General features: G+C 35.6%; 1 protein-coding gene across 3 annotated transcripts in view; it reads right to left on the bottom strand.

Moving 5' to 3' along the window:
- Positions 1 to 27,104, bottom strand: part of ATAD2B (ATPase family AAA domain containing 2B) — a 121,642-nt gene that overhangs the window by 27,416 nt on the left and 67,122 nt on the right. For 2 of the 3 annotated variants that reach the window (XM_047782555.1, XM_047782557.1), the window contains exons 18-22: positions 25,483 to 25,669; positions 14,116 to 14,301; positions 8,452 to 8,587; positions 6,254 to 6,450; positions 2,607 to 2,766 (exon numbers count right to left, since the gene is read on the bottom strand). In XM_047782555.1, coding sequence (XP_047638511.1) covers positions 2,607 to 2,766; positions 6,254 to 6,450; positions 8,452 to 8,587; positions 14,116 to 14,301; positions 25,483 to 25,669 — 866 coding nt within the window. The remainder of the gene's footprint in view (positions 1 to 2,606; positions 2,767 to 6,253; positions 6,451 to 8,451; positions 8,588 to 14,115; positions 14,302 to 25,482; positions 25,670 to 27,104) is intronic. The other variant, XM_047782556.1, reaches the window with a different exon arrangement.

Here is a 27,104-nt window from a genome sequence, read left to right as displayed (position 1 = left end):
AATGGAACAAAGTTTACAGAAGTTATATTTTCATTTTAGTAAAAATATAATGCATATATACATATTACATTTATAATACATTTGTGAGTGAGAGGGAGAAAGAGAGAAAACACTAGGTAGAGGATTATAGGTCATTTCCATTTTCTTCATTTTTCATTTTTATCCTCGTAAGTTTTTCTACATGACATGTTAATAAAAAGTCAAAAAGAAAACTACAGAAACAACAAAAACTGCAAGAGATAAATGTCCTAATACAAAGTTTTAAAACTACTGGATACCAAGGGCAGCTATATAAAATCTCATTCTGCCTCTTAACCTAGAATTAAAATATGTGATTTACTGTTGTCTATAAATTTAGATTATACTTAATTTCATGTAGAAATGAGAAATCCAAGTCATTCTAACAGGCTGAGAACCAGTGCCCATAAATTGGATAACTGGAAGTTTAAATGAATTTTTTAAAGATAAAAGGCATCTCGGAGTTCCTTTTGTGGCTCAGTGGTTGACGAATCCAACTAGGGACCATGAGGTTGAGGGTTCGATCCCTGGCCTTGCTCAGTGAGTTGGGGATCCAGTGTTTCCTTGGGCTGTGGTGTGGGTTGCAGATGCGGCTTGAATCCCACGTTGCTATGGCTCTGGCGAAGGCCGGCCGGTGGCTACAGCTCCGATTGGACCCCTGGACTGGGAACCTCCATATGCCGAGGGAGCGGCCCTAGAAAGGGCAAAAAGACAAAAAAAATAATAATAAAACAAAAAAATAAAAATAAAAATCATCTCACTTATCTATCATCCGTTGAAGAAACAGAATTCTCAATAGAGTGAGGAAAAAAACAATGACCCCTGTGGGCTGGGAACTGGCCTGGCACTATCAGCCAAGCCTTGGTATACTCATGGTAAATACAAACAGTTTTACCAAACACCACTCTGTGACCATGTTGGATCATGATAAAAACAAGACCACTCCATAATCATGTCTGAATAAAGACAAAAGTATGAACATTGCCCTAACCACAAAAATAACCAAACATAATCCTATCCTAGATAAATGAGTGCTGCTGCTGCTTTACCAATCACAGCTTTTGCCTTCCTCTACTCTTCTTGCCTTGCATGTTCTTTAATTTATTTTATTTTATTTTACTTTATTTTATTTTCTTAAGGCCACATCTATGGCATATGAAAGTTCCCAGGCTAGGGGTCAAATTGGAGCTACAGCTGCTGGCCTATGCCACAGCCACAGCAATACCGGATCAAACCACATCTGTGACCTATGCCACAGCATGTAGCAATGCTACATCCTAAACCCACTGAGCAGGGCCAGGTATCAAACCTGCATCCTCATGGACACCTAGGTTGGGTTCTTTTTTTTTTTTTTTGTCTTTTTTTGTTGTTGTTGCTATTTCTTGGGCCGCTCCCGCAGCATATGGAGGTTCCCAGGCTAGGGGTCGAATCGGAGCTGTAGCCACCGGCCTATGCCAGAGCCACAGCAACGCGGGATCCGAGTCGCGTCTGCAACCTACACCACAGCTCACGGCAACGCCGGATCGTTAACCCACTGAGCAAGGGCAGGGACCGAACCCGCAACCTCATGGTTCCTAGTCGGATTCGTTAACCACTGCGCCACGACAGGAACTCCTAGGTTGGGTTCTTAACCCACTGAGCTGCAACAGAACTCCAAGAGGAGAGTTTTAGGGAAAGCCTCAATCTTCTTTTTCTTCTTTTTGTTTTTTTTTTTGAGGGGGTGGGTCAGTCATGACTGCAGCATGCAGAAGTTTTTTCAGGCCAGGGACTGAACCCACGCCTCAGCAGCAACCCAGGCACTGCAGTGACAAGGTGGGATCTTTAACCTGTAAGGGAGCGCCACCTTCCAGGTTCTTAAAATACCTAGTCCCAAAACTACTCTCACTCCCAAAGAGCATCTAATCGACTGCAAAATCCTTCTTCCTTAAATCCTCCCCCAAATCACTTAACACAAGCTCAAATCATATATAGCTCCCATTGTATACATTCTCCCTCCTTACAATGTATCAATAAATTCACCTTGTTTAACTACAGATTGTTCCTGGAGATCTTCTCTTGAGGGCACTAAAAGAGTTGGGACTACAGTTTTGAGTACAGGTAGGATTTGAGTAAAATAATAAAATTATATTAAAATACCTACAATCTATAGAAAAGATAATGTCTACCTAAAGGGGCCCTTTGATAAGTAAATTTATCCTATACTGAGTTCCCAAACTTAAAATTCCCACTGTTTACCAATTATTTATTTAGTAACACTGACTAAATAAATTTTAAATTCTCAGTTATTCAGTTTTCCATCCTACCTAAACAAAATAATCTATATATAAAAACTGAAAGTTAAATCAAGAAACTAAATCCTGAACATAATACTCAGAATAATAAAATCCTCTAGTTTAAGTATATTATTCAATAATATAATAAATAAATACTGAAATTCAATATTTAAGTGTGGCATCAGCTTCTCATCAAGAAGTTTCTGCATGCAGTAATAGGTCATTTAGACTATCTACCTAAGACACAAGCACACTTTATTCACACTTTACCTTCTAACCGATGACCAAAGTCACCTTTGCCCAGTTCATCCTTACCTCCCGGGTCCTTATCTGGATTATACTCTAAAGCATTGCTACATATGAGGTCAATATCTTTCAGGAAATCCTTGGCAGTCAGGTAATTATGCTTGTCAATTTTAGTTATGACTGTTGATAAATCCATTGGTTCCTTGATTACTTCAAGATAATCTGAAACCTAGAACAAAGAGGATATTTTAATGAAAATACTTCTGGAATTTCATATGATCTACTCATAAAAATATGGAATAAAACTATAGTTATTTTAAAGTTAAATCTAGATATCTAGGAAATAATTACAGATAAGGACAAAATTATAGAGCAATTTATGCTACTAAAATTACTATCATACTTTCCATGAAAAGCTTCAGTTCAAGTCATATCTAAATCAACTCTGAAAAGCTTCTAATCTTCAAATATGAAACCAACTGTGTCAGCTTTTTTTTGTTAATCTTTTGGACATAACTGAGAAGAGAATGTATGGATAATACCTAATAAACATCAATAAATGTTACCTCACAAAAAAAATTTTTTAAGGAAAATAAAAAGAAACCTAGTTTTTTTTTTTCTTACTATTAGAGAGGTTCTCTGGTAAATCTGTTTAAAATCTCTAAGCAAAACAAATTTTTTTCTTTTGCAATTTTCCAGAATGAACTGTTTCATGGAAAGCATTTTCTGCTCCTTTGGAGTCATTACAAACATTTTAAGTCAAATTAACAAAACTAAATATTGTTTTCATGACTAGTAAAAGGATTTGCTGGCCTTGTCCCGAAATATAAACAAATCTACAACCAAAAAATACATTTTTCTCAATGTGCTGATTTTCTGGGAGAAAACCCAAAATAGGAGATATTAAGTCCTGACTGCCCAATAAATTATATGTTTTATATTATTTGACCAATAGGAAAGAAAACTCTTCCAACCTACATATCTGCAGGCATACCTCATTTTACACTTCCCTTTATTATGCTTTGTAAATGTTGAATTTTTTATAAATTGAAGATTTGCGGCAACCCTGTGTTGTCAGCATTTTTTAGCAATAAAGCTTTTTTTTGGGTTTTTGTTGTTGTTGTTGTTGTTGTTGTTGGGTTTTTTGCCATTTCTTGGGCCGCTCCTGCGGCATATGGAGGTTCCCAGGCTAGGGGTCGAATCAGAGCTGTAGCCACTGGCCTACACCAGAGCCACAGCAACGCAGGATCCGAGCTGTGTCTGTAACCTACACCACAGCTCACGGCAACACCACATCCTTAACCCACTGAGCAAGGCCAGGGATCGAACCTGCAACCTCATGGTTCCTAGTCAGATTCGTTAACCACTGAGCCACGACGGGAACTCCCTTAGCAATAAAGTATTTTTTAATTAAGGTATGTACATTTTTATTTAGACATAATGATACTATAAAAACTATAGTATAGTGTAAACATGACCTTTACATATACTAGGGAACAAAAGAATCCATGTGACTCGCTTTATTGCAATATTCACTTTACTGAAGTGGTCTAGAATGGAACCCACAATTATCTCCAAGGTATGTATGCCTGTATTGTCTATCCCAATGCAAATCTTAAATCAAGTAATTAGGTCTGATATAACATAAGTCTTAGAAATGCTGGAATTCCCATTGTGGCTCAGTGGGTTAAGAACCCAACAGTGTTCATGAGGACGCAGGTTCAAGCCCTGGCCTTGCTCAGGGGATTAAGGATCTGTGTGGCCACAAGCTGCAGCACAGGTCTCAGATGCAGCTTGGATCAGTATGGCTGTGGTTGTGGCTGTTGCATGGGCCCCAGGTGTGGCTCCTTTTCGACCCCTAGCCTAGGAATTTTCATATGCCGCAAGTGTGGCCATTAAAAAAAAAAAAAAAAGTTCTATCTGACCAACATTTCCTATCCTCTTCCACTGACTTACTGCCATTTATAAAACTTTTAGTCTGTCACAGATAGCATCTGAAATCTGATCATCTCTCCTGCTTAGAAAGAAAAAGTCCTCCTGGACAAAAACAAGACTGGTTCATTCCCAGCATGGGAGACTGATTAGGGGACAAGCCCTTATCAATTAAGTGTCAGAGTTGCCATACCCAATGTGAAATAAAAACATTTACAACAATTTTTAAAGTAAGATGAAAGTTTTAAGATTTTCTGAAAACACTCTGAGGAAAAAACACTTCACAAATATAAAATAAACTGTACTAGTTTGGAAAGCAGATAAGAAAATCCTGCCATTCCAGTGGAAAAAGATGTCACGTAGTTGTGATGTAATGTAAAGAATCCAGCCTTCTTTTTTGCTTTTTAGGGCCGCACCTGCAGTATATGGAGGTTCCCAGGCTAGGGGTCTAATCAGAGCTATAGCTGCCGGCCTACGCCACAGCCACAGCAACACCAGATCCAAGCCACATCTGTGACCTACACCACAGCTCACATCAATGCCAGATCCTTAACCCACTGAGCGAGGCCAGGGATGGAACCCGAAACCTCATGGTTCCTAGCTGAATTCACTTCCACTGCGCCACGATGGGAGCTCCTGCAGGCTTCAAATTTTAAGAAACAGTTTGAGTCTTGGCTGTGTCACTTGCCAATGCGCCTCAGTTTCTTCAGCTGCAACATCATTATGACCTTATGAGGTTGTTGAAAGGATCAAATGGCTAAAACTATGTATTGTGGGTAAATACACATATAAAATTATAGGTAATCTCTTTATTCCCCAAAGTGGGGAAGGGGGAGGAGATAGATATTTTTCAGTTTTCCAAGGGGGAAAAACCTAATGTCAGCTCACAGGCAGAGATGAGGTAATGGTTCCAAAGGAATCTGCTCAGATCTAAGAGTACAGATTTCACAATGAAGACACAACATTAAACTTTGAATCATTTCATAATTCAAAATTTTAAAAAAAGGAAAAAATTAGAACTTAAAAAAACACCAAAGCTGTTCAAACATGGAGTCTGAACTATAAGAAGAAGGCCAGTAAAGACTGCATTGTGTTCATCCACACACTATATTATCCCAGGATAAAAAAATAAAACTTATTCTGCAGTATTATAGTAGATTCCAAATGGAAAATTTCTTTTCTCATCATCACAAACCATGCTCCCACAAGGACACAAAACAATACATATCGAAAGTGAGAAATTTTCCACTGGGAGCAGAGAAAATCCTTGAAGAGAAAAATAACTTTAGCTGCACAGGATGTGCTTAACTTCCTAAAGCATATTAGTCACAGGCATTTCCAAAATATGAAAGACAAACTTCAGGTTTCTTGCCCACCTCTTTTGCAAAGTATACATAATTTGAGAAATACCAATATTAATTGGTATTGAGTAGTTAACACCAATATTCTTTTTGAAAGTAGGATTTATCCTGGAATAAAAATAGTCTAGTATGGACATTTCACTCTAGTCACTTTTAATCCTCTTCTTAAACTGAAGAGTATGAGATCACAAAGATCAATACTAATTAAGAGGACATGTACAAATTGTCACTAATTTCATCTAAAAGTCACCAGATGTTTGCTGATGACATTGGTAGTTATCAATCACATGGATTAAAATTTTACAGGCTAGGGGTAATATTCATCCATGCCTTTGCTTTTTTTCCTTCCAAAAAAAGATGTCAATATTTTTTTTTTCTTTTAGCCAGTTCAACTTCACTGTTTGCACACTACTGAAACAAGACCTCTTCAATATCCACCGGTTTGCTGAAGATGTTAAAGCGTTTATCTGTGGCCAGCCTCTTGGTAACATCCCTGAGAAACAACCGCAACTCTCTTAAAGTATTTTCCTCCTGGTCCTCCATCCGAATTTTTTCTGATTCTGATAATTGACGAGGTGGAGAAGGTAGTGCAAGTGGAAGCACTTCCATAGCACAAAGACCTAAAGAAAACAGAAGAAGATGTTAAGATTCCAACACAGCAGGATGAGGACCTCAATTACTTTTCTGGCATCCTCTTAAAATGCTCTTTTATGAAAAGGAGAATTTCAAATAAATGTGAACCATGCACATCCAGCAAGTAAAAATTTCAATGGAAACCATAAGTAATTAGGGAATAGCTTTACTTTACAAAATAACTTACAACAGGACTCCTTTAAAGGTCAAATGATATGATTTTAAATAATATGATTTTGAGATATTATTTACATACAACTTAAGAGCAATATTTCAAATTAATAAAATTATCTTCAGGTGAAGATCTTGTGTACTGACTTGCATTAGCCAATCTGTTTAAAAACTGCTCATTGAAATGAGGTTACCTTAAATGCATGAAAGTTAAATGGGCAAGTAATAAGTCTTTGATCCTTCCCACTCCCAAAAGACTTCTGATTTTAGACATATCTCCTACCCTTATTTTCTTAATACAACAGGATAAAGTATAGTAGGAATCATGAATGGCACCTGAACAGAGCAACAACAACAACAAAAAGTAACTAAAAAAAAGAATCCCAAAGACATAGAAAAGATGGAAGAACCAATCTTGGGTGTCATTATAAAATGCATGGTGGTATTCACCATCTACTGCAAAACAAACAAAAAATCTTCTTAGAAGGTAAATTAACTTGCCTAAGCACAATGTTCTCTAATTCCTTAAAAGATTTTCCTGGTATCACACTGAAGCTCGGGATTAAAATTCTAAGTATTCTTGCTGATTTCTAAATAGCCCCTAAGATGAAAAATGAAAGTCAACAGAAGAAACTCAAAAAGAAAAAGAATTATGTTAGTCCTTAACATGAAAATTCAGATCTATAGGACTAAAATATGTCTAGGAGCATGCAAGATACCTTATTAAAATTCATTTAAGAATGAAATATTTTAAATGAAATATTTAAATAATGTAATATTTTAAATGCTGTTATTTAGATTAGCAGAAGGCAACAATCAATAATCAGAAGGTATAACTTCCATGTTGAATTTCCCAAGGTTTCTGGGGCGGGGCTGGGGGGGAGGGGACCGCACAACTAAAAGCTGTTTGATAGGTGTTCATCTTAAAAACACTGAGAAAATGTGGAAAGGAGGGAATAAAGGACAAATAAAATCATTAAAAGTATTGGATAATATAACCATTGAAAAAGAAACAGAACGAATAAGAAAAAAGCAAGAAGTTGGCAAAGGTGAAAAATGTATTCAATATCCTATAAGAACAGCTATGAGAAACAAACAGAGCAAGGATATAGGGGTTTAAATTTTTTTAACAAACAGGACTGCTATTTTCTATCTAGAAGAGGCTGAAAGATTAATAAGCAAGGGGATCTTATCTTTTATGAACCATTAAAACTAGGAAAAGAAACTCTTGTGAATGAATTAGAACACAGTCCTTATTTAAGTCAAATCTGACAAATTTTGAAGCCCCTCTTAATGCTATGGGCCCAAACTCAAGAAAAGTCTAATGTTTAAAAGAAAGCCATGAAGCACAAAAAATATTTGAAAAATGAATCAATAAATAAACCAGAAAAGGCAAATGTTCTAACCAGTTCTTGGCACCAGTAGTGGCTCAGAAAGCAATCAGCACGGCACCCACTGTTCACAATCTGATAGTTCAAATCCTCAGTACTTAAAGAAACTGAGATAGAGCAGAACTGAAGACTTTATTGACGTTCTGAGAATGTGAAATCCACCCCAGCATCTAGACTGCGGTGATAAGGAAACTACTTCGTTACAGTCACTCACTAGTAAAGCTTTAACAATGAGGCTGTACTTCCCAATCTTCTCAGGTCATGTAAACACAATGGCCACTTCCACTTGTGTCCATCTAAAGTCAAACAGAACCTGAAAAACTGTCTTCATTCCCACAAAGAGATGTTTTACTAAAAATAAGACTCCAACAAAGGGTATTTCTTAACTCCAACCCCCCAATTTCCTAAAGGCTTTAGGAACTTTACCAGTGTGTTTCCTTCTTGGTGGAGCCATTGAGGCCTGATTGAGAATCAGTTCTTGGAAAAATTTTCTTCTGTCTTCTTCAATAGGCCTTTGAATATATAAGACCTCTTCGTATTGTATTCTAAAGATACATTTAACCTACACACATACACACACACACAAAGACATTAAATATTTAAAGAATTAAAAGCTGACATATAATACCAAATTACAGTTTCTTAAACTTCAGCACCATTTTCAATGTTCACTGAACATTCATGTGGAGTTAAGGTTAATCTAGTCTTAGGCTATGCTATTGAAAGGTTCAAACTCATGGACTAAATAAGAATGGAAGACTGATCCAGTTGCCCATGTCATTAATAAATTATACTATAATATAAAAAAAGGATAGTTGACTATAATAATCAGATGGAAAAAAATCTCAAGGGGCTTTTGCATAAGGGCTGAAAAGTGATCACCTAGAGTCTACAATAGAGAGCTGGGAGGATGCTAACAACACTGCCTTCTCTTATGTTGTTTCTGTGTACTTCCTATGCACTGACTTCCCTTCTTGGGCTGTTTTCCTACCAAGTCTATTACATAGTATCCTCTGGAATCCTGGTTTCACTGCAGATAAACTCTATCTTTGATCTCATCAAGGAATGCTCCACAAAAACCCACCTTCCATGCCAAATACCCAAGCAAAATTAAGCTAGTCATGCTCATATCCCTCAGGTCCTTCCAGTTAGTGATTATCCTCTCTTCTTTGTTCATTTGCTCTATTAAGACTTTGACCCCAGAAGTCCCCCTTGCTGTTTAAACGCTCTTTACATCATCTGTATTTGTCTACACACTTTATTTAATCTATAAAGGAAAGAAGGTCTATCTCCTACTTCTAGACACAAACTCCCTGAGAACAGAATTAACCTGTTTTCCTATATCTACCACAGTGCCTGGTACATAGTAATTTAATAAACATTGTACTGAATGAGTAAAGCTTATGGTTTTGTTCCCAGCCCATACACCAAATTGGAAACTGCAGATAAAAAAGAGAAAAGAGGGGAGTTCCCATTGTGGCATAGTGGAAATGAATCTGACTAGGAACCATAAGGCTGCAGGTATGATCCCTGGCCTTGCTCAGTGGGTTAAGGATGCGGTGTTGCCCTGAGCTGTGGTGTAGGTCGCAGACACGGCTCAGATCTGGTGTTGCTATGGCTGTGGCCGGTGGCTGTAGCTCTGATTAGACCCCTAGCCTGGGAACCTCCATTTGCCACAGGCGTGGCCCTATAAAGAAGAAAAAAAAAGTCACTAATATGTAAAGAAGTACCAATCATGACACTACGGAAATACTGGATTAAATTTCAAGACATCAGATTCCAGCCCAAATTTAGGCACATAAATTTCTGATAAACTATGGGCAGTCCATCCAATTTGTCATGTTTAGCCACTTATTGAATTCCAAACTGTGAACTGAAGAATTTCTGAAATTTTATTTTAATCTATTTTTGTTAACAATGAGGTATGTAGAGTCTCTCATTTTACAGATGAGAAGACTTAAGCTTGGAAAGGTTTAAGTAACTGACTTAAGGTCACAAAGTGAGTAACTAGAGACGACTAGATTATACAAGCTCTAAAGGCCTTTTCTAGCTCTAAAATTCTAAGACAGAGAAGAAACAATCAATGAAAAGTAGCCATCAGAATTCAATACTTGGATGGGAGATTATTTACCTCAACCCAAAGACAAGTCCTTTAATAAGAGTTTACATAAAATTTTATCTTGTGACCTTCCAATATTTTCTCTGAAGACTACTTTCATGTATAATTCCCTCCAACCCTTTTATCTATGCTTCTCTGGTCTTTCTTTGAAAGTTCTGGCAAGCAAATTTACCACCGAACACCCATTATATGCCAAATATCATGCCAGACACTGCAGTTGTAAGTCTGAAGAAAATAGGCTTCCTTCCTACTGTCAAGGATCTTAAGTCTCAGAAGAAAGCATTATGATGCCATCCAAAAGTGTTACAACAGGTAATGAAACACAGAACAGGTGCTTCAAGGGGTGGGGATAAAGAAGCATTAGATAAGATAGGAGAAAAAACTAACATTAACTGGGTCTTGGAAAAATAAACAGAACACAATATCCTAGAAGCACCAGGATTTTATTCAAGGGTAGCAAAACATTCAATTTCAGTTTTAAGTATTCTTCCTTCTGATCATTTTTCAACATTGTGTGGAACATTTGTGAATACAAAAGTATACTAAGAGCAAGTCTACAATAATCCCAACATTCCTGCCAGGTTATTACCAATAGCTTATTTTTCTTTAAATTTACTCCTAACTTTATCTCTTGACATTCCTAGCCTCAAACTTCATGCTGCAACAAGACAAACCTCACATAACTTCCTGAACAAAGCATGTTCTCTTTCACTTATTTTCTGTTTTTATCTCAACAGCCATCTTATTGGGTATAAAGTCGTATCTTATTGTAGTTTTGATTTGAATTTCCCTAATGATTAGGGATGTTCAGCATCTCTTCTTGTGCTTTATTTTGCCATTTGAGTATCATCTTTGGAGAAAAACCTGTTCAGTATTTAGTCCACTTCTGAACTGGTTATTGGGGGGATTGTTTCTGTTGTTGTTGTACAGTTGTAGTTCTCTATAAACTCTGTGTATCAACTGCTTATCAGATATATGGTTTACAAATATTTTCTCCCATTCAGCAGGTTGTATTTTCACTCTATTAACAATACCCTTTAATACACACAAAAGTTTTTAATTTTGGTTAAGTCCAATTTATCTATTTTTTCTTTTGCTACCCATACTTTTGATGTCACATCCAAGAAATCACTGCCAAATCCAATGTCATGGAGCTTTGCCCCCATGTTTTCTTCTAAGGGTCTTATAGTTTAGGTCTTATGTTTAGGCTTTGAGTCATTTTGAGTTACTTTTGCATTCGATGTAAGATGAAAGTGCAGTTTTCTTTCTTTTCTTTTTTTTATATGAACATCCAGTTTCCCAGCACCATCTGTTGAAAATACCATCTTTCCCCCAATGACTGGTATTCACACTCTCATTGAAAATCATTTGATACAGTCTTACTATTACGCTGAAAGAGTTATTTATACATACTGGATACAAATCTTATCAGATATGTGATTTGTTACAGTTGAAATATTTTTTTACAATTTATGGATTGCTTTTTTTCATTTTTTTAACTGTGTCTTTTAAAGACTAAAAGGTTTTAATTTCGATAAAGTCCACTACCACAAATTTTTTTTATGTGGATAATGTTTTTACATATATTCTACTATTACAGCACTTCTCCTACTGTATTATTTTTCCAGTTATCTCTTCTCTCGAAACTTTAAATTCTTGGAGAACAGTGGCTATCTGAGTTTCACCTATTTTATTTCATTCAACAAAGATAAACTGTACTAGATGGCGTTCCCGCTGTGGCACAGCAGAAACAAATCCGACTAGGAACCATGAGATTGCAGGTTCAATCCCTGGCCTTGCTCAGGGGGTTAAGGATCCAGCGTTGTCATGAGCTGTGGTATAGGTCACAGATGTGGCTCGGATATTGCATTGCTATGGCTGCAGTGTAGGCTGGCAGCTATAGCTTCGACCCCTAGCCTGGGAACCTCCACATGCCATGAATGCAGCTCTACAATGCAAGAAAAAAAGAAGAATTTTGCAAGAAAAGGAAGGAGGCCAGGCAGGAATTACTTAAAGCTTCACTGGTAATTCAATGGTTAATTTCTTTTTTCATGCAATAAACTTTTATGAAGCAATTCCAATGTGTCAGAAAGAGAAGGGCAGTAAAGACAGCCACATCCTCTCAAAGCCCTTGTGGTCTAGGGCAGAGATTTTCAAACATTATGGTCTCCTGAACTTATTAAACTCTTAAAAATTACTTAAGAACCCAAAAGAGCTATTGTTTATTTGGGTTATATCTGTCAATAGTTATGCATTAAAACTTAAACTTCAGAATTATGTATTCATTTAAAACCTATTATAGGGAGTTCCCATTGTGGCTCAATGGTATCAAACCCGACGAGTATCCATGAGGTTTTGAGTTCGATCCCTGGCCTTGCTCAGTGGGTTAAGGATCCAGTGTTGCCAGGAGCTGTGGCATAGGTCGCAGACATGGTTCAGATCCTGTGTTGCTGTGGCTGTGGTGTAGGCCAGCAGCTGCAGCTCCAACTGGACCCCTAGCCTGGGAACTTCCATATGCTACAGGTACAGCCCTAAAAAGACCAAAAAAAAAAAACAAAACACCCCCCAGAAAACCTATTATATGTTAACATTAAAAATTATATTCTTAGAGTTCCTGTTGTGGTGCAGAGAAAAGAAATCTGACTAAGCATCCATTAGGATGCAGGTTTAATGCATAGCCTCACTCACAGGGTCAAGGATCCAGCATTGCTGTGAGCTGTGGTGTAGGTCGCAGATGCAGCTCATATCTGGCGTTGCTGTGGCTGTGATGTAGGTCAGCAATTGGAGCTCTGATTTGACCCGCCTTGGAACCTCCATATGCTGCTGGTGCAGCTGTAAAAAGCAAAAAAAAAAAAAAAAAATCATATTCTTTTGAAAAAAACTATTTTTTCAAAATATAAAATATACAAAATTAGTGAGAAAAGTTGTACATTTCTTCAAATCTCTTTAATGTATGGCCTAATAAAAGACAACTGGATTCTCATTTTCTGTTTCTGCATTCAATCTGTTACAATAATGTTGTTCTGATTGATACACATAAAGAAAACCCATATTCAAGAAGATAAGTAGTTAGGAAAAAAAAAAAGAGAAAAATGTGACAGATCTCTGAAAGTCTTGTGTGGCCCATAAGGGTCCCTTGGACCACACTTTAGTAACAGCCTATCTAGAGTAACGATTTCCAAATGTTTCTCATGAAACACCTCATTAGTAAAAAATTTGCACATCCCCTCAGTATATGCATATTTATTTAAATATACTATTTTACAAATATTACTAAACTCTGTTATAAATCATATACACACAAAATATATCAGGTAATATGAAACACAAAAATGAGGAGAAGTTCGAATGTTTTTCTCAATATTCCAATGCACTAACTTGGAGTACTACTGGATGAGAAGAAAGAAAGAGATAAAAAGACACATTTATAAGAGAACTTTAAAAAGGCTCTAAAAGATGAGATTGTCATTTTGTTCCACAAAAATAAAATATTTATATCCTTAATATTAGTCCCATGATGACTAGTTCTTTTTTCTTCTGTTTTGTTTTTAAAAATTGAGTAGAAAACCTCTTCTTCTTTGAATGAGTTTATTTCCTAATGAGAAGAGCAGCATTTAGAAAACAGATAAGAGTTCCCATCGTGGCGCAGCAGAAACGAATCTGACTAGGAACCATGAGGTTGTGTGTTCAATCCCTGGCCTCGTTCAGTGGGTTAAGGGTCCAGCTTTGCTAGTTCTGATTTGCCCCCTAGCCTGGGAACACCCCCATATGCCACAGGTGTGGTTCTTAAAAAAAAAAAAAAAAAAGAAACAAACTTAAAACATTAAGGCATAGACCTTGACAGTATTGATTTTATAATAACTCAAGTGTGTCAAGTTTACAAAGTCAACTATTTTAAAACAACATAATAAGAATACAAAGTCAACTATTTTAAAATAATATAATAAAATAAATATTTAATCAGTTCTTACCTCTTCTGGCAGTTCACTATACATGGTTTCAGAGGTAGACAATAAAAATATGGGTGAAAATGATGGTATATCTTGTAGCAAAGTCAGAAAAGTTGCTCTCACAGTTTCACTGACAGCTTCCCACCAATCACCAATGTGAGGCATGTAAACAATACTAGGTACTGTTCTTCGAGCTTCACGAAAAATCTAATTAAAGAAAGAACTGGCATTAAAAATTCAAATAGATATTATTCTAAAGTCTGCACAGTAACTCCCAAATACATGAAATGTGTCAGACCTGTTACTGTAATTTCTTTCAGCCCCATATTTAAGTTGTTCCAGATATGATGCACAAGCCATACATACAGCTTCTATCTACCCTTACTCCACTTAATAAAAGGAGTATTTTCTGTTCTTTTATTATTCCTATTCAGGATATATTAATGCTATAAAGGCAACAAATTGTTCTACTTATCTATCACATAAATAAAGCAAAATACCATAATAAAATATACTGCTAATAAAGATAAGCATGCACCTATGTCATCCACGTCAGTGACTGTCAGTAAGCACAAAGAAGAAAAAGAAAACATAGTTTATGTGTTCGTGCACATTGCCTACAATCACTCAACATATGAATTAAATATTTTAACCAAGATGTACCACCCTAGAACTTAAAATGAATGAACTACCTGCTAATAAACCACTTGTTTACTTCCCATTACCTTAATTCAACCTTCTATAAAATAGTCACAAAATATCCTTGGTCTCTAAAGAGTAATAAATTAGTGAAAAGCTATGAGATACCATTACTTCAGAAAATATAAAATAAAGTTTCCTTGCAAGTTAAAGAGTCCTACCATAGCTGCAGCCACAGTCTGCCAACACACGCCAATAAAGACCAGGTTGGCTATTAATAAGATGCCAAGCAGAACTAACTGACCTTTGCATAAAAGTCAACAACAGCTCAACAGCCCAGCAACAAATTCTCACAGGTTAATATGACATCTCCTCAATACTTTCAACAAGTGTAAGAATAAGTGTAAAAATCTGACCATCTTTCCTCAATTTAATTTGAGAACTCTACTTCAAAAATTCTCTACTATTTTCTCTTATTCTAAACACATTTCAATTAACCTATATAATGTGCAGGGTACAGAAATAGGAATCAAATATTTTAAATGATTAGGATTGTCTGAAACGTTCCTAAGATTCCAAAGGATAATACCTAGAATATGAAAATAATACTGCATTTGTTTCATATTCTTTTAACTCGCCCTTAAAGTTCCTTAAGTACAATATTATATTCTCTTGACCTTTCATGCCAAAATTTGAAAATAAATAGCTAAATAAAGATGCTGTCAAAAAAAAGGATAATTGTTATTTAATGAGTAAGCCTACCACTTGCATCAATTTTTCAACTATATTTTATATAGCTTGAAACTTCCTGAGTAAAATAAAATGCACTGCCAATTTAATAATAAGCCAGATGAAAGATGCTCAAATAAAATTTTCCCCCAAATCGGAAATGTAAACGTTATGATCACTCACATCAAAAGTAATATTTGCTCCTTCCCTTCCTTTAATATTTGCATATCCACCAATCCAGAACAGTTGTACAGTACAACTCCTTCAGGACTCTCAAATTTTGACCTTTTCTGCAAACACGCACCCTCTTATCCTGAATCTTGAAAATCCAAGGACTACTGTTTTCCAAAGTTCTTGTTGAAGATTCATAAGAGAAAAACAAGCATAAATATTTGGCAAAATGAAGGAACCACACAGGAGCACAAAGGCAAGAGAGGTAATTGATTCAAAAAAAAAAATATTACATGCCACCCAAATCAGGCATGGTGTGTGGAAGACAGTGACCAACACCTGTTGTCGCTCCCCAGCTCCCAGTCTGTGCTAATAAAACTAGGGAAGTCAGCAGGGAGAGAAAGGTGATTATATGAAAAAGACTAACAAGCTACAGAGCTTACTGACAAACCTCACAAAACAACCTACCTAATTCAGCCATGCAAGTTACCACATGCCCAGGGAGAGATGAGAAAACATGCCTTTTTTTAAAAATGAAATTTTGCCTTGCATTTTTCTAAGTTAGGTTTTCTAGGAATATGTGTTGAGAACATCCAGCTGCTAACAAATATCAAAGAGGATGGGCAAAGCAACAGAAGGTTAAGTGATAATAAAAAACTGTACAGAGCCAGAAGTTAAATAATGCAGTACTACAGGTGTTTAAACTTATTTTGCAAGGCTGAACTAGATACATAAGCATCACTGACTTTTTAAAAGAATTGAGGGTTTTTTACTATTTGAAATTCTTTTCTTGTCAAAACCTTTCAAAATTAGCAAACTGAATATGATATTCTGTTAAACTTTTTAGTTCCAAAGACTTTAGGAAAATATCTTTATTAGCAGGATTTTTTTGAAATTATATTTGAAAAACTAGAGGTGGAAAAAAATCAGGAAAAATGGGTCTAAGACAAATACAGAAAAATAAAAAAGCACAGGCTTTCTGGTCCATAAACATATAATTACATGGACTGAGAATTAATCTAACTATATATAATACCAATATCCAGGGAATGTTTTCAAAATTTTTCTCCTAAGCCTTTAAAGGAAAAACATCCTTAATGTCTAGAAAAATTTTAAAGCACTACTAAACCATGTTTCCTTTTAATTCCTTATGCCACGTTATCTCAGAATATTAAACTTTCATTTCTAATAAAGAGCAAATCTGTCCTAATTCTCCTGTTTTTTAATGAAATTTCAAAAAGAATAATCTGAGAATAGTCTTTAAAAATTCAGGAAAAAAAGCGTAATCCTATTGTAATTTTTCTATAATGTAAAATCAGCTTTTCAGCAGTTTGCTGGTAACTTTTGAAGTTGTGGAATAAGATACACTCTGTGAAATCAATTAACCAGATATTTTTAATAGTAGAAAAATAAAGCCTAGTTTTAGTGAAGCGGCAACTGTCTTGGGAACAAGTGATGCCATTTGATAACTAGAAAAATACTCACCTACAGGGTGTCTTGGATTGGTGGATGTGCAAGGTGTAGTAGAAAACAGAAAAACTGTTATAGAGAAAAAAAGACAGTAGGCCAAATTACTGAACCAACCGTTTCAAAATACCTCTGACATGACCAGCACTCTTGCACAAATAAAATGAACACCAGTTTATGTGAACTGTTCATTTTGCTTCTTTAAACAATATACTTTTGGCCTCTTGTTGCCCCAGACATCATAATTACTTATTTAACTTTTTAAAAGTTTCTTTTTTTTAAAAAAAAAAAAAGCTACTTTCTCTGAATATTAATACAAAAGGCAAAAATTAGGCCACTAAAACTAGAAGCATCCATGCAAGGAAACACTAATAACATAAACTGCATCTATTTTTATAAGAATTCATATCTCAAGAGCTGAATTTCAAATCAGTGCATTTAAATAACAAATTAAAATGTTCAGTGTGTGTGAAAAATTTACTGTAGCTTAAAAATTAAGAATATACCTTAAGCCCATAACAAGCCATTTTCTTTAGAAACTAAAAACTAGAATAATTTTAAATACAAATGTGAACGAAGCAGAAAGCTCCAAGCCAGTATATCTTTCACTTTCCTGAAAGGGGCTATATAAGGAAAGCAAATTTTGTCATCAATAAATTCCCAGATTTTGACTTGGTCACATTACAGTATTATAAATATGTTAAAATTATAAAACATAGGTAAAAGAAAAATCATAGGGGCTAAAATATTCACAATTTTTGTAAAAATTAAAAAACACTATTTAAATAAGTTGAATTCCTTAAACCATGCTATCAAAAATATTAAAATAAATATCTTCATTACTGATAACTTTATTTCATATGTGTATACTACTCCATTTACATTCTATTACCCTAAGGTTTACTGAGCAACTCTGTGAAAAGAAGGCACTGACTGTCTGGATCTGAAGATTCAGGATTCAAGACAAAAGTGCCCAATTTCTTTACAAGTCTATAAAATCAACCTATTATAAAATACAACTATACTAGAATTTCTGAACAACAGTTGTAATAAAAATCAACATTTCTTGGAAATTAGAACACTCAAATTCCTTTTCTGATATTTTCATTGCTAAAAACTTCAACAATTTCCGTAAATGTGATACAATTAGAGCCAGAATAATTTGTTTACAACTCAAAAAAAAAAAAAAAGTTACTATGTAAAACACAATGTGTACCCACACACACAAACAACAGAGTATCCAAAGTATACACAGGCTGCTATGGAGAAATCCAGAAATCCTTATTCATAAACACAAGTGCATCCAATGAATACTCAGGGGTATAAGTGTATTTAATTTCTTAATGCTTCTTAACCAAAAAAGATTTCCCTCGAGAATTTCCATATTAAATTTCTTTCTGGGAAAGGGAAAATAACTAAAATTTTCACCCCAAAAAAGACCTTACTGACCATGTGAAATTACTCCTAACACCATGTAGTATCCAAATCCCGAAGTTTCGGACAGACCATATATAAATCTCTATCAATTCAATCATACCTCTGTATTAATAAAAAAGATAAAAAATAACATACTCATCAATTCCCTTTTTCCTACATCAGCAGTAGAAATAATACAAGAAGGGAAAGAAATACATTGAAAATGTCAGAAAAGGAGAACCATAGGTAGTTTTACCATAGATACTAACATCTCCAGCCTTGTTGTAGGGCTCAGTGATTACTTGTGAATTTACTTGGGACAACCATAAGTCTTCTAGGCAACACCAGAGTTTTCCAATCTCCTTCCAGAGTCTTTGGAAGACTATAAAATGCTCACTAACACACATACATACATGCTCACACACATACGCACAAAACTACTTTATGAACGCTGGCAACTGCTTCAGTTATAAACGTCAAACTTGCATCCAGTCATCAGGTAGTGCTATTTCAAAGTGTTGATTTACTGGAGACCTAGAATATTAACAACCAGGATGTATGTTTAAAGTGCAGATTCCTGGGCTCATCCCAAACTTGATAAATCAGAATCTCTGGGTGTGGAGCCAGGCAATCAGAAATTTTAATAAGCATCCCCAGGAGATTCTCATGCTTATTAAATCTGAGGAAACAATGAGAAAACTATAGCAGACACTAAATCCTCTACCATTTTTCACCCAACTGATAATATTAAAAGCTGAGGTAGTCAGAAGAAGAAAAGGAGGGTTTGTCATACATCTGCTTGTGTGTGGATGTTTTAAAGAAGAGACACAGAATTAAGCATGGTTCCCATGGTATAAAGAAATACCAGGTAGGGCTCTTTCTCATTTCCATCTTATCACACATACAAATACAGATCTTTAAGATGATTTAAGACTTCTTTCTTTTAAAACTACCTTTCATCTTCATCTTACACTATAAAAAGAACCCAATTTAGTTCATATTACATATCTTGGAGGCAGGAGAAAAGAAAAAAAAAATCACAGAAGAGAATAACTTACCACAGACTGAACCCTTATATTCCACATCTATTTAGAGATAATCCTGCTTATAGAATGACAGGGTACCAAAGTAAAGCAAAAGCAAAGAAAGGAAAGGGAACATAGAACAGAAGGATACAAGTTTTTTTTTCCATCTTTCCAGCATTTTAGCACCTGACTTGTAAGCTCTGTTCCCTAGGACTTTTATACCTACTTATAGCCAGATTTACCAATCTCTACAAATTAAGGGGGAAAATCCTCCGTTTCATTACATAATAGCCTCTTTTTGGAGAATTTTTTCAGAAGTGACAGTACAATATAAATAATTTAAAATATGCACTTAAAATACAAATTAATCAGGGATTAACCAGAACAGTCTTTGTGGCCTCTGGTCAGCATTCAGAGAAAGTCTGAGCTTCAACTACCATGACTACAAAATTCTGACTCCGCGCCTAGGAAGACAACATCCAGGTAGGGGTCACTCAAGAACAAGCCCTACTTCTAATCCAGAAGCTCACAGATGATAGCAGGGAAGATGAGAAGTCTTGGTGTACTAGATGCAATGTTACACAACCAAAACAATAAATAGTGGGTGTTTGCTGTTTTCCATTACCAAGTGACACCTCTCTCCACCCTCCCCACTAACATGACAAAAAAGTAATAAAAGCTAAGAAATGTGAAAGACACCACTGAATATGCAATTAGAATTCAAATTTAGCCCAAGTAGGATTCAGGAAAAAAATCCCAGGACCCCAATAACATCAGCATATAGTTTACCACAATGCTTCCTAAGTATTTCCTTATCTCACATTAAGCCAATATTGTGTTTGTGAATATATATACACATATTAGCCACAAGGAATAATTATAGACAGAATACCCTTTTCACATTGAAAATGTTCCTCTTATGATTTTATGTTTCAGTTTGCACGCTATCATCAAATATACACGTAAAAGGAAAAAAATTCCAAACAATTCAGCAGAGTGTAAAAATGAAGATGACCAAGTTTATCTAATCTTCAATCCTCCAAATTTCTTCCCCAAGCCAAAACAATTATTAGAAGTTTTGGGGGGCTATTCTTAGATAAAATTTCTACTTGTACATAAACACAAGCAGGTATTTTTTAAGTTTTTCTTTTTTACACAAAGAAAATCATACTTAAATTGATTTACAACTTGTTTTTTCACTAATATCTCCTTCATCTTTCCATAGCAGCCTATATAAACCTATTTCATTCTTGTTAACAACTTCAAAGTATTTCTCTGTTACCATATTTTAGCCAGTCCACATAAAAAGGACATTTAGTTTGTTTCTTTCTGTCTTATTTTGTCTGGTAATTTTACACATTGCTGTGATGGATATCTTTGTATATTCAGCAGTGAACACTTATAGCTAATATATCTTTATGAAATTTTTCCTAAGGTAAAATTCCTGGGTCAAAAACCACTTAAAGTGTTTAAAAGACAGTTCCAAGCCTACAATCAAAAATCATTAAGGTGGTTTCCTTGGATGAAGCAGGTTAAGGATTCCTGTTACCAACTGTGGCATGAGTTTGATCCCTGGCCTGGGAACTTTCACATGCTACAGGTGTGCCCCTCCCCCCAAAAAAGTCATTAAATAAATTTACATTTCCACTAATCAAGTATGAGTGCCACATCTCCAAAACTAGGTTTATAAAGCTTTTCATTTTTACAAGCCTGATGGTTATTTTAAAATAGCATCATATTACTTTAATACGTATTTTTTCACTTATTAGTGAGGCAAAGAATCTTTTAAAATTCTTATTGATTGCTTTTGCTACTTTTTTTCCCCTATAAATGGCATGCTCTTACTTTGCCAAGTCTTGTATTAGGTTGTTATTCTTTCTCCTCACTGATTTTAACATATCTTTGTATATTTAGGAAACTTGTCCTTGACATGTATTTCACATACAAATTTTTACCAGGTTATGTCCATTAATTTTATTTCAATAAATTTTTTGCCATGTGTAATTTAAAATTTCATAAAGTTAAATCTGATCTTATCTTTATGTTTCCTACGTTCTGTTCATTACTTTGAAATTATTTTCGCATGTCCAAGATAATATACTGACCTTGTGAATTATCCTAACACTTTCATAGTTCCACTGACAATTTAGACTTTATTTTAGGGCTCTAGAAAAACGTAGGAAAATCTCCAGTTGTTTTTTTTTTTTCTTTTCCCTTCAAAGAGCCAGATAGTTTTCTAGGACCATTTATTAAATAACCCATCTATTCTATGACATCAAATGTCACCATCATCATCATATATTCTGCATCTGCAATAGCAGATACGTAATCCCATTTCTACACAGGCCTAAGCATAAATTCTCTCCTTTGTTCTGTGGGTTTGTCTGTCTATCCCTGAGCAGGTATAAACACTTTATTACCACAGTTCTACTACTTCTGTAAAAATCTGGTAGGGCTTCCTCATTATACTTTTCCCTTTAGAATTCTCCTTCCTATGGTCATATTTACTTTCTAGAGGAAACAGAGCGTTTTTTTTAACATCTCCTCTTGAATTTGGGGGTTACTATAACTGAGATTGCACTTAATTTATACATTAACTTAGAAAAGCACTTAGGGAGTTCCCGTCGTGGCGCAGTGGTTAACGAATCCGACTAGGAACCATGAGGTTGCGGGTTCGGTCCCTGCCCTTGCTCAGTGGGTTAAGGATCCAGCGTTGCCGTGAGCTGTGGTGTAGGTTGCAGACGCGGCTTGGATCCCGTGTTGCTGTGGCTCTGGCGTAGGCCGGTGGCTACAGCTCCAATTAGACCCCTAGCCTGGGAACTTCCATATGCCGCGGGAGCGGCCCAGGAAATAGCAAAAAGACCAAAAAAAAAAAAAAAAAGGACTCAAGCTTTCCAATGTTGAGTCTTACCAACCATTAATCATGAAAGGAGCTGCAGCAGTAGAGATAGACATGAAGAGAACTGTCATCTGTTGAGTACTGTGTGTCAAGACTATTGGGTAAGCTTATTTTAATAATCACAATAGGAGCTCCCGTCCTAGCTCAGCGGTTAACAAATCCGAGTAGGAACCATGAGGCTGCAGTTCAATCCTGGCCTTGCTCAGTGGGTTGCTGTGAACTGTGGTGTAGGTCGCAGACGCAGCTCGGATCTGGCATTGCTGTGGCTGTGGTGAGGCCGGCAGCTACAGTTCTGATTAGACCCCTAGCCTGGGGACCTCCATATGCCACAGGTGTGGCCCTAGAAAAGACAAAAAGACAAAATCATCATCATCATCACAATAACCTTATCTGATATCATCATTTTCATTTCATAAATGAGAAAAGTAAGGTTCAAAGGGGTTAAGCAACTTATCCAAGACCACAACCAATAAGCAAAGTAGCTGAGATTTTAATCTGTGCAAACTGAATTAAGTCTACACTTTGAATTATAGTACAATAATTAAAAACAAGGTGTGTCATTTGCTCAACTGTCTTCCCCAAGTGACTTTTTAGTTTTCTTCTTTTAGGCTCTGCAAATCAATTGTTTAAGTTAATTCCTAAGTAAACTTAGTTGCTATTTTAAATGAGACCTCTTCTTCGATTATGCAGTTGACCCTTGAACAAGGTGGGGGTTAATTTGTGTATAATTTAGAGTCAGGCCCTCCAGATTTGCAGTGTCTCCATATCCAGATTCAACGAGACCCTGTAGTACTGTAGTATTTACTGCTGAAGAATATCTGCATATAAGTGTATCCGTGCAGTTCAAATCAGCATTGTTCAAGGGTCAACTGTATTTCTAACTTGTTATTGTTTGTATAAAAGAAAACTACTGATTTTATAACATTAACTTTGAAATTGTTCACCTTACAGAATCTCTTATTGGCCCTAATAGTTTTTCAGTTAATTCTATGATCATATCACAGGTAAATATTTATAATTTAAATGTGTTCATTCCAATATCTATGTCTTCACCTCTAACTTAATTAACTTTGCATGTCTTAGTAATGGTATATTACGCTTTTGATGTGCTACTAGATTCCACTTGTAATATTTACTTTATGACCATTGTCTAAGTGAGATTAGCCTATAGTTTTCTTGGAATATCTTTCAAAGGTTTATCATCACTCTTTTTTTTATTTCACAACTTTCCCTCTTTTTCTATGCTTTGTAACAGTTTAACTCATATCAAAAAGATCTTATCCTTTAAGATTAAAAGAATTCACTTGTGAAACTGTTTGGATTTACTTCTTTCTGACACTCAATTTCTTCTTCCACAGCTAGCATCTATTTAGGTTCTCTCTCCTAAGTCAACTTTATTATTTTATACTTCCCAGTAAATCACTTGGATTTACTTTAAATGGTACTAAGTAATTCTCTTATGTGCATAAAAACTGGAATGATCTTGTCTCACTAAAAAGAAAAAATATGAGCAAATATATAAATAAACATTATTGGAAAACACTCACAGCCAGGATGAATTAAATGTATAAAACTTGAAGGGGAAAAAAAAAAAAAAGAATGAGTTAGGGGAAGGAGGGGAGCGAAGAAAAAAAAAAAACTTGGAGAAAATTATTGATGTGTAGTTTTTAGACAGGCCATGGGTTTTGGGGAAAAAAGCCCTTCAAATAGGGCTTTATAAGTAGTGAAATACTGCTAGGATGTTCATACCTAGAGAACTCTAAGTAAAAGAGAAATAAAATTGACACTTTGAACTGTTTTTAAAAAATCTAATTCTTGCTGCTATAAGGTACAAAATTGTTTTCAATTAGACAGTATATGTACTAAATCTTTATGAATTATAACTGAAAAAACAAAAAACTGTGCACAGTGCTCTTAGGTGTGACTACACCAGTCATCTAATCTCTAAAAGAAAGTAGGCTAATATCAAAGTAGAAAGTGACATTCTCCGCTAATTTATCTATTAGAAACAGTCTTCAAACATTTAATGAGTACTTAATATAAGTTAGGCATTGTGTCAGAGACACCGAAATGGTGAAGACATGGTCCCTCAGTTCAAAAAATTTATTCTCTGAGCCACTAGTTCCAACATGACACACTTACAATAAATTCATAGTTATATACTAAAATGTCAAGAAATGTAACAGCCCCACTAGAACTATGCTTTACAAGCTAGCAAATATAAAAAGTGACAAAATCAGATGTGAAACATACTTGATTACTGATACAAATATATATAATTTTTAAATTGCTATCACTTTCCTATATTAATTTTAAATCCTGGCATTCTCAAATTCGTTATAATTTCCCTTACTCTGAAAAGACTGTAAGTACAGATAGAAGTCTGAAGAGGCTCTGAAACCACAACTTTGAAAAAAGGGTCAGAAAAAAGGCAAGAAGAAGCTCCCTTTCTACACTACAGTGAAATTTTAATATAAAAAATGAGATTATTAAAATTTGAGAAAAGAGGACGTTCTCATGTGGCACATGGTTAAGGATCCACTATTACAGCTATGGCACAGGCCAAAACCGCAGCACGGTTTTGTTTCAGAAAAGAAAATTTTTTTCAGAAAAGAATGAAGTATCATGGGTAAAACAATGAGCTCATTTAAAAAAAAAAAAAAATCAAAAGGATCCCTGCCTTATTAACATTAGAATGTTAATGAATAACAAGCAAAAAGTAATATTCAGGAGTTCCCGCTGTAGTGCAGTGCCTTAAAGATCTGGCGGTGTCTCTGCATTGGCTCAGGTCACTGCTGAGGTGCAGGTTCCATCCCTAGACTGGCACAGTGGGTTAAGGATCTGGCATTGCTGCAGCTGTGCCATAGGTTACAGCTGCAGCTCAGATTCAATATCTGGCCTAGGAACTTCCATATGTCACAAGTGTGATCAAAAAAAAGTTAACATTCCTATTATTGTTCCTTGAAAAAATATTATTTATAAACACTACCAAGATATACAGAATAAGAAAGTCGGAAGTACTCTTACATAGTACAAACCTACCTGTGCACATGATTCTTCAGGTGTTTTGGCACTAACTGAATAAAGTGCTGGGAGGTCTAGTCTGTGCACAGAGAATTTTTCTAAAGTGTGCAAAAGTGCTGGAGCAAGGTGAGAAGTTTGACCTGAGCCTCGTTCTCCAGACAGCAATAATCTTGGCCTATAAGAGGTTGGCTGATGATATGGTGACCTGCAATACACATAAGACATAATGATTATTTCAAAACAATACAGTCTCCAAAGATCAAAATGAATTATCAGGAAAATACTTACATGAAAAGAATGTAACTCCAAATTAACAGAATTTTCTTACCTTTCTCACTTTTCATTAGAGTGAGTTTGTCTGTTTGTTTTGGTCTTTTTAGGGCTGTACCTTCAGCATATGGAGATTCCCAGACTAGGGGTCCAAATGAAGCTGTAGCTGCTGACCTACACCACAGCTCACAGCAACGCTGGATCCTTAACCCACTGAGCAAGGCCAGGGATCGAACCTGTGTCCTCATGGATGCTAGACATCCATGGGATTCATTTCTGCTGACACAATGGGAACTCCAACCTTTCTCACTTTTTTAGTGCAGTAATTCATTTTTTCATGCATTACAGTTTACTTCATTTTATTTCGTTTTATTTCATTTCATTTCATTTCATTTCATTTTGCTTTTGCTTTTTAGGGCTGCACTCAAGGAATATGGAAGTTCCCAGGCTAGGGGTTGAATCAGAGCTATAGCTGCTGGCCTACTACAATGCAGGATCTGAGCCATATCTTCGACCTACCCCACAGCTCATGGCAACGCTGGATCCTTGACCCACTGAGCGACACCAAGGATTGAACCCACATCTTCATGGATACAAGTTGGATTTGTTTCTGCTGGGCCACAATGGGAACTCCTACAGTTTTAAAATATTGATCTCTTTGACCATATTAATAACCAAGATGTAAAGGTATAAAAATCCATCCTAAAAAAAAGTGAAAATATCTGGGTATTTATTCTATCATATCATATATATTAACTTGGAAAATGCTTCAAACACTAAGTGTGATTCAGTCATTAATTTTCCAAAGTCAAATATTAAGAATTCCACTTCTCCAACAAAGAGGTGCATCTAAAGATTACCCAAAGTGACTCAGTGTTGTTACTGATGTGGCTGAAGTTTGACCCCTGGCCTGGGATGTAGCCAAAAAAGAAAAAAGAAAAAGAAAAAAAATAATTATAATTTGTGCAATTTTTTTCACACTTTGGAGAAGGGTATTGTTTGCATGTTTGTTTTAAGAATAGAGAAATAAATGGTCCCTGAGTTAATCATAATTGTGGTCATCCCCCAGGTCAAACTGTATAAATAAAGTTTATTTTCACATTTACTGCCAAAAAAAAAAAAAGATTACCCAAAGTGTAGGACTTGTATTTTTAATAGTTAAAAATGATAAATTTTCTATCTACTTTACAATTTTTAAAATAGAAAAAAAAGGAGGGGGGGGCTTTTCCATTGGTACAAATTTGTTTCCAGAGCAATTAAAAAACTAACTCAGAGTTTCTGTGGTGCAGGGGGTTAAGAAGCCAACTGCAGAGGCTCAGGTGATTGTGGAGGCACAGGCTTGATCCCCAGCCCAGCAGAGTGGGTTAAAG

The sequence above is a fragment of the Phacochoerus africanus genome, chromosome 5 (assembly GCF_016906955.1).
Source record: "Phacochoerus africanus isolate WHEZ1 chromosome 5, ROS_Pafr_v1, whole genome shotgun sequence".
NCBI classification, from domain to species: Eukaryota; Metazoa; Chordata; class Mammalia; order Artiodactyla; family Suidae; genus Phacochoerus; species Phacochoerus africanus.
This window is presented reverse-complemented; position numbering and strand designations above follow the sequence as displayed.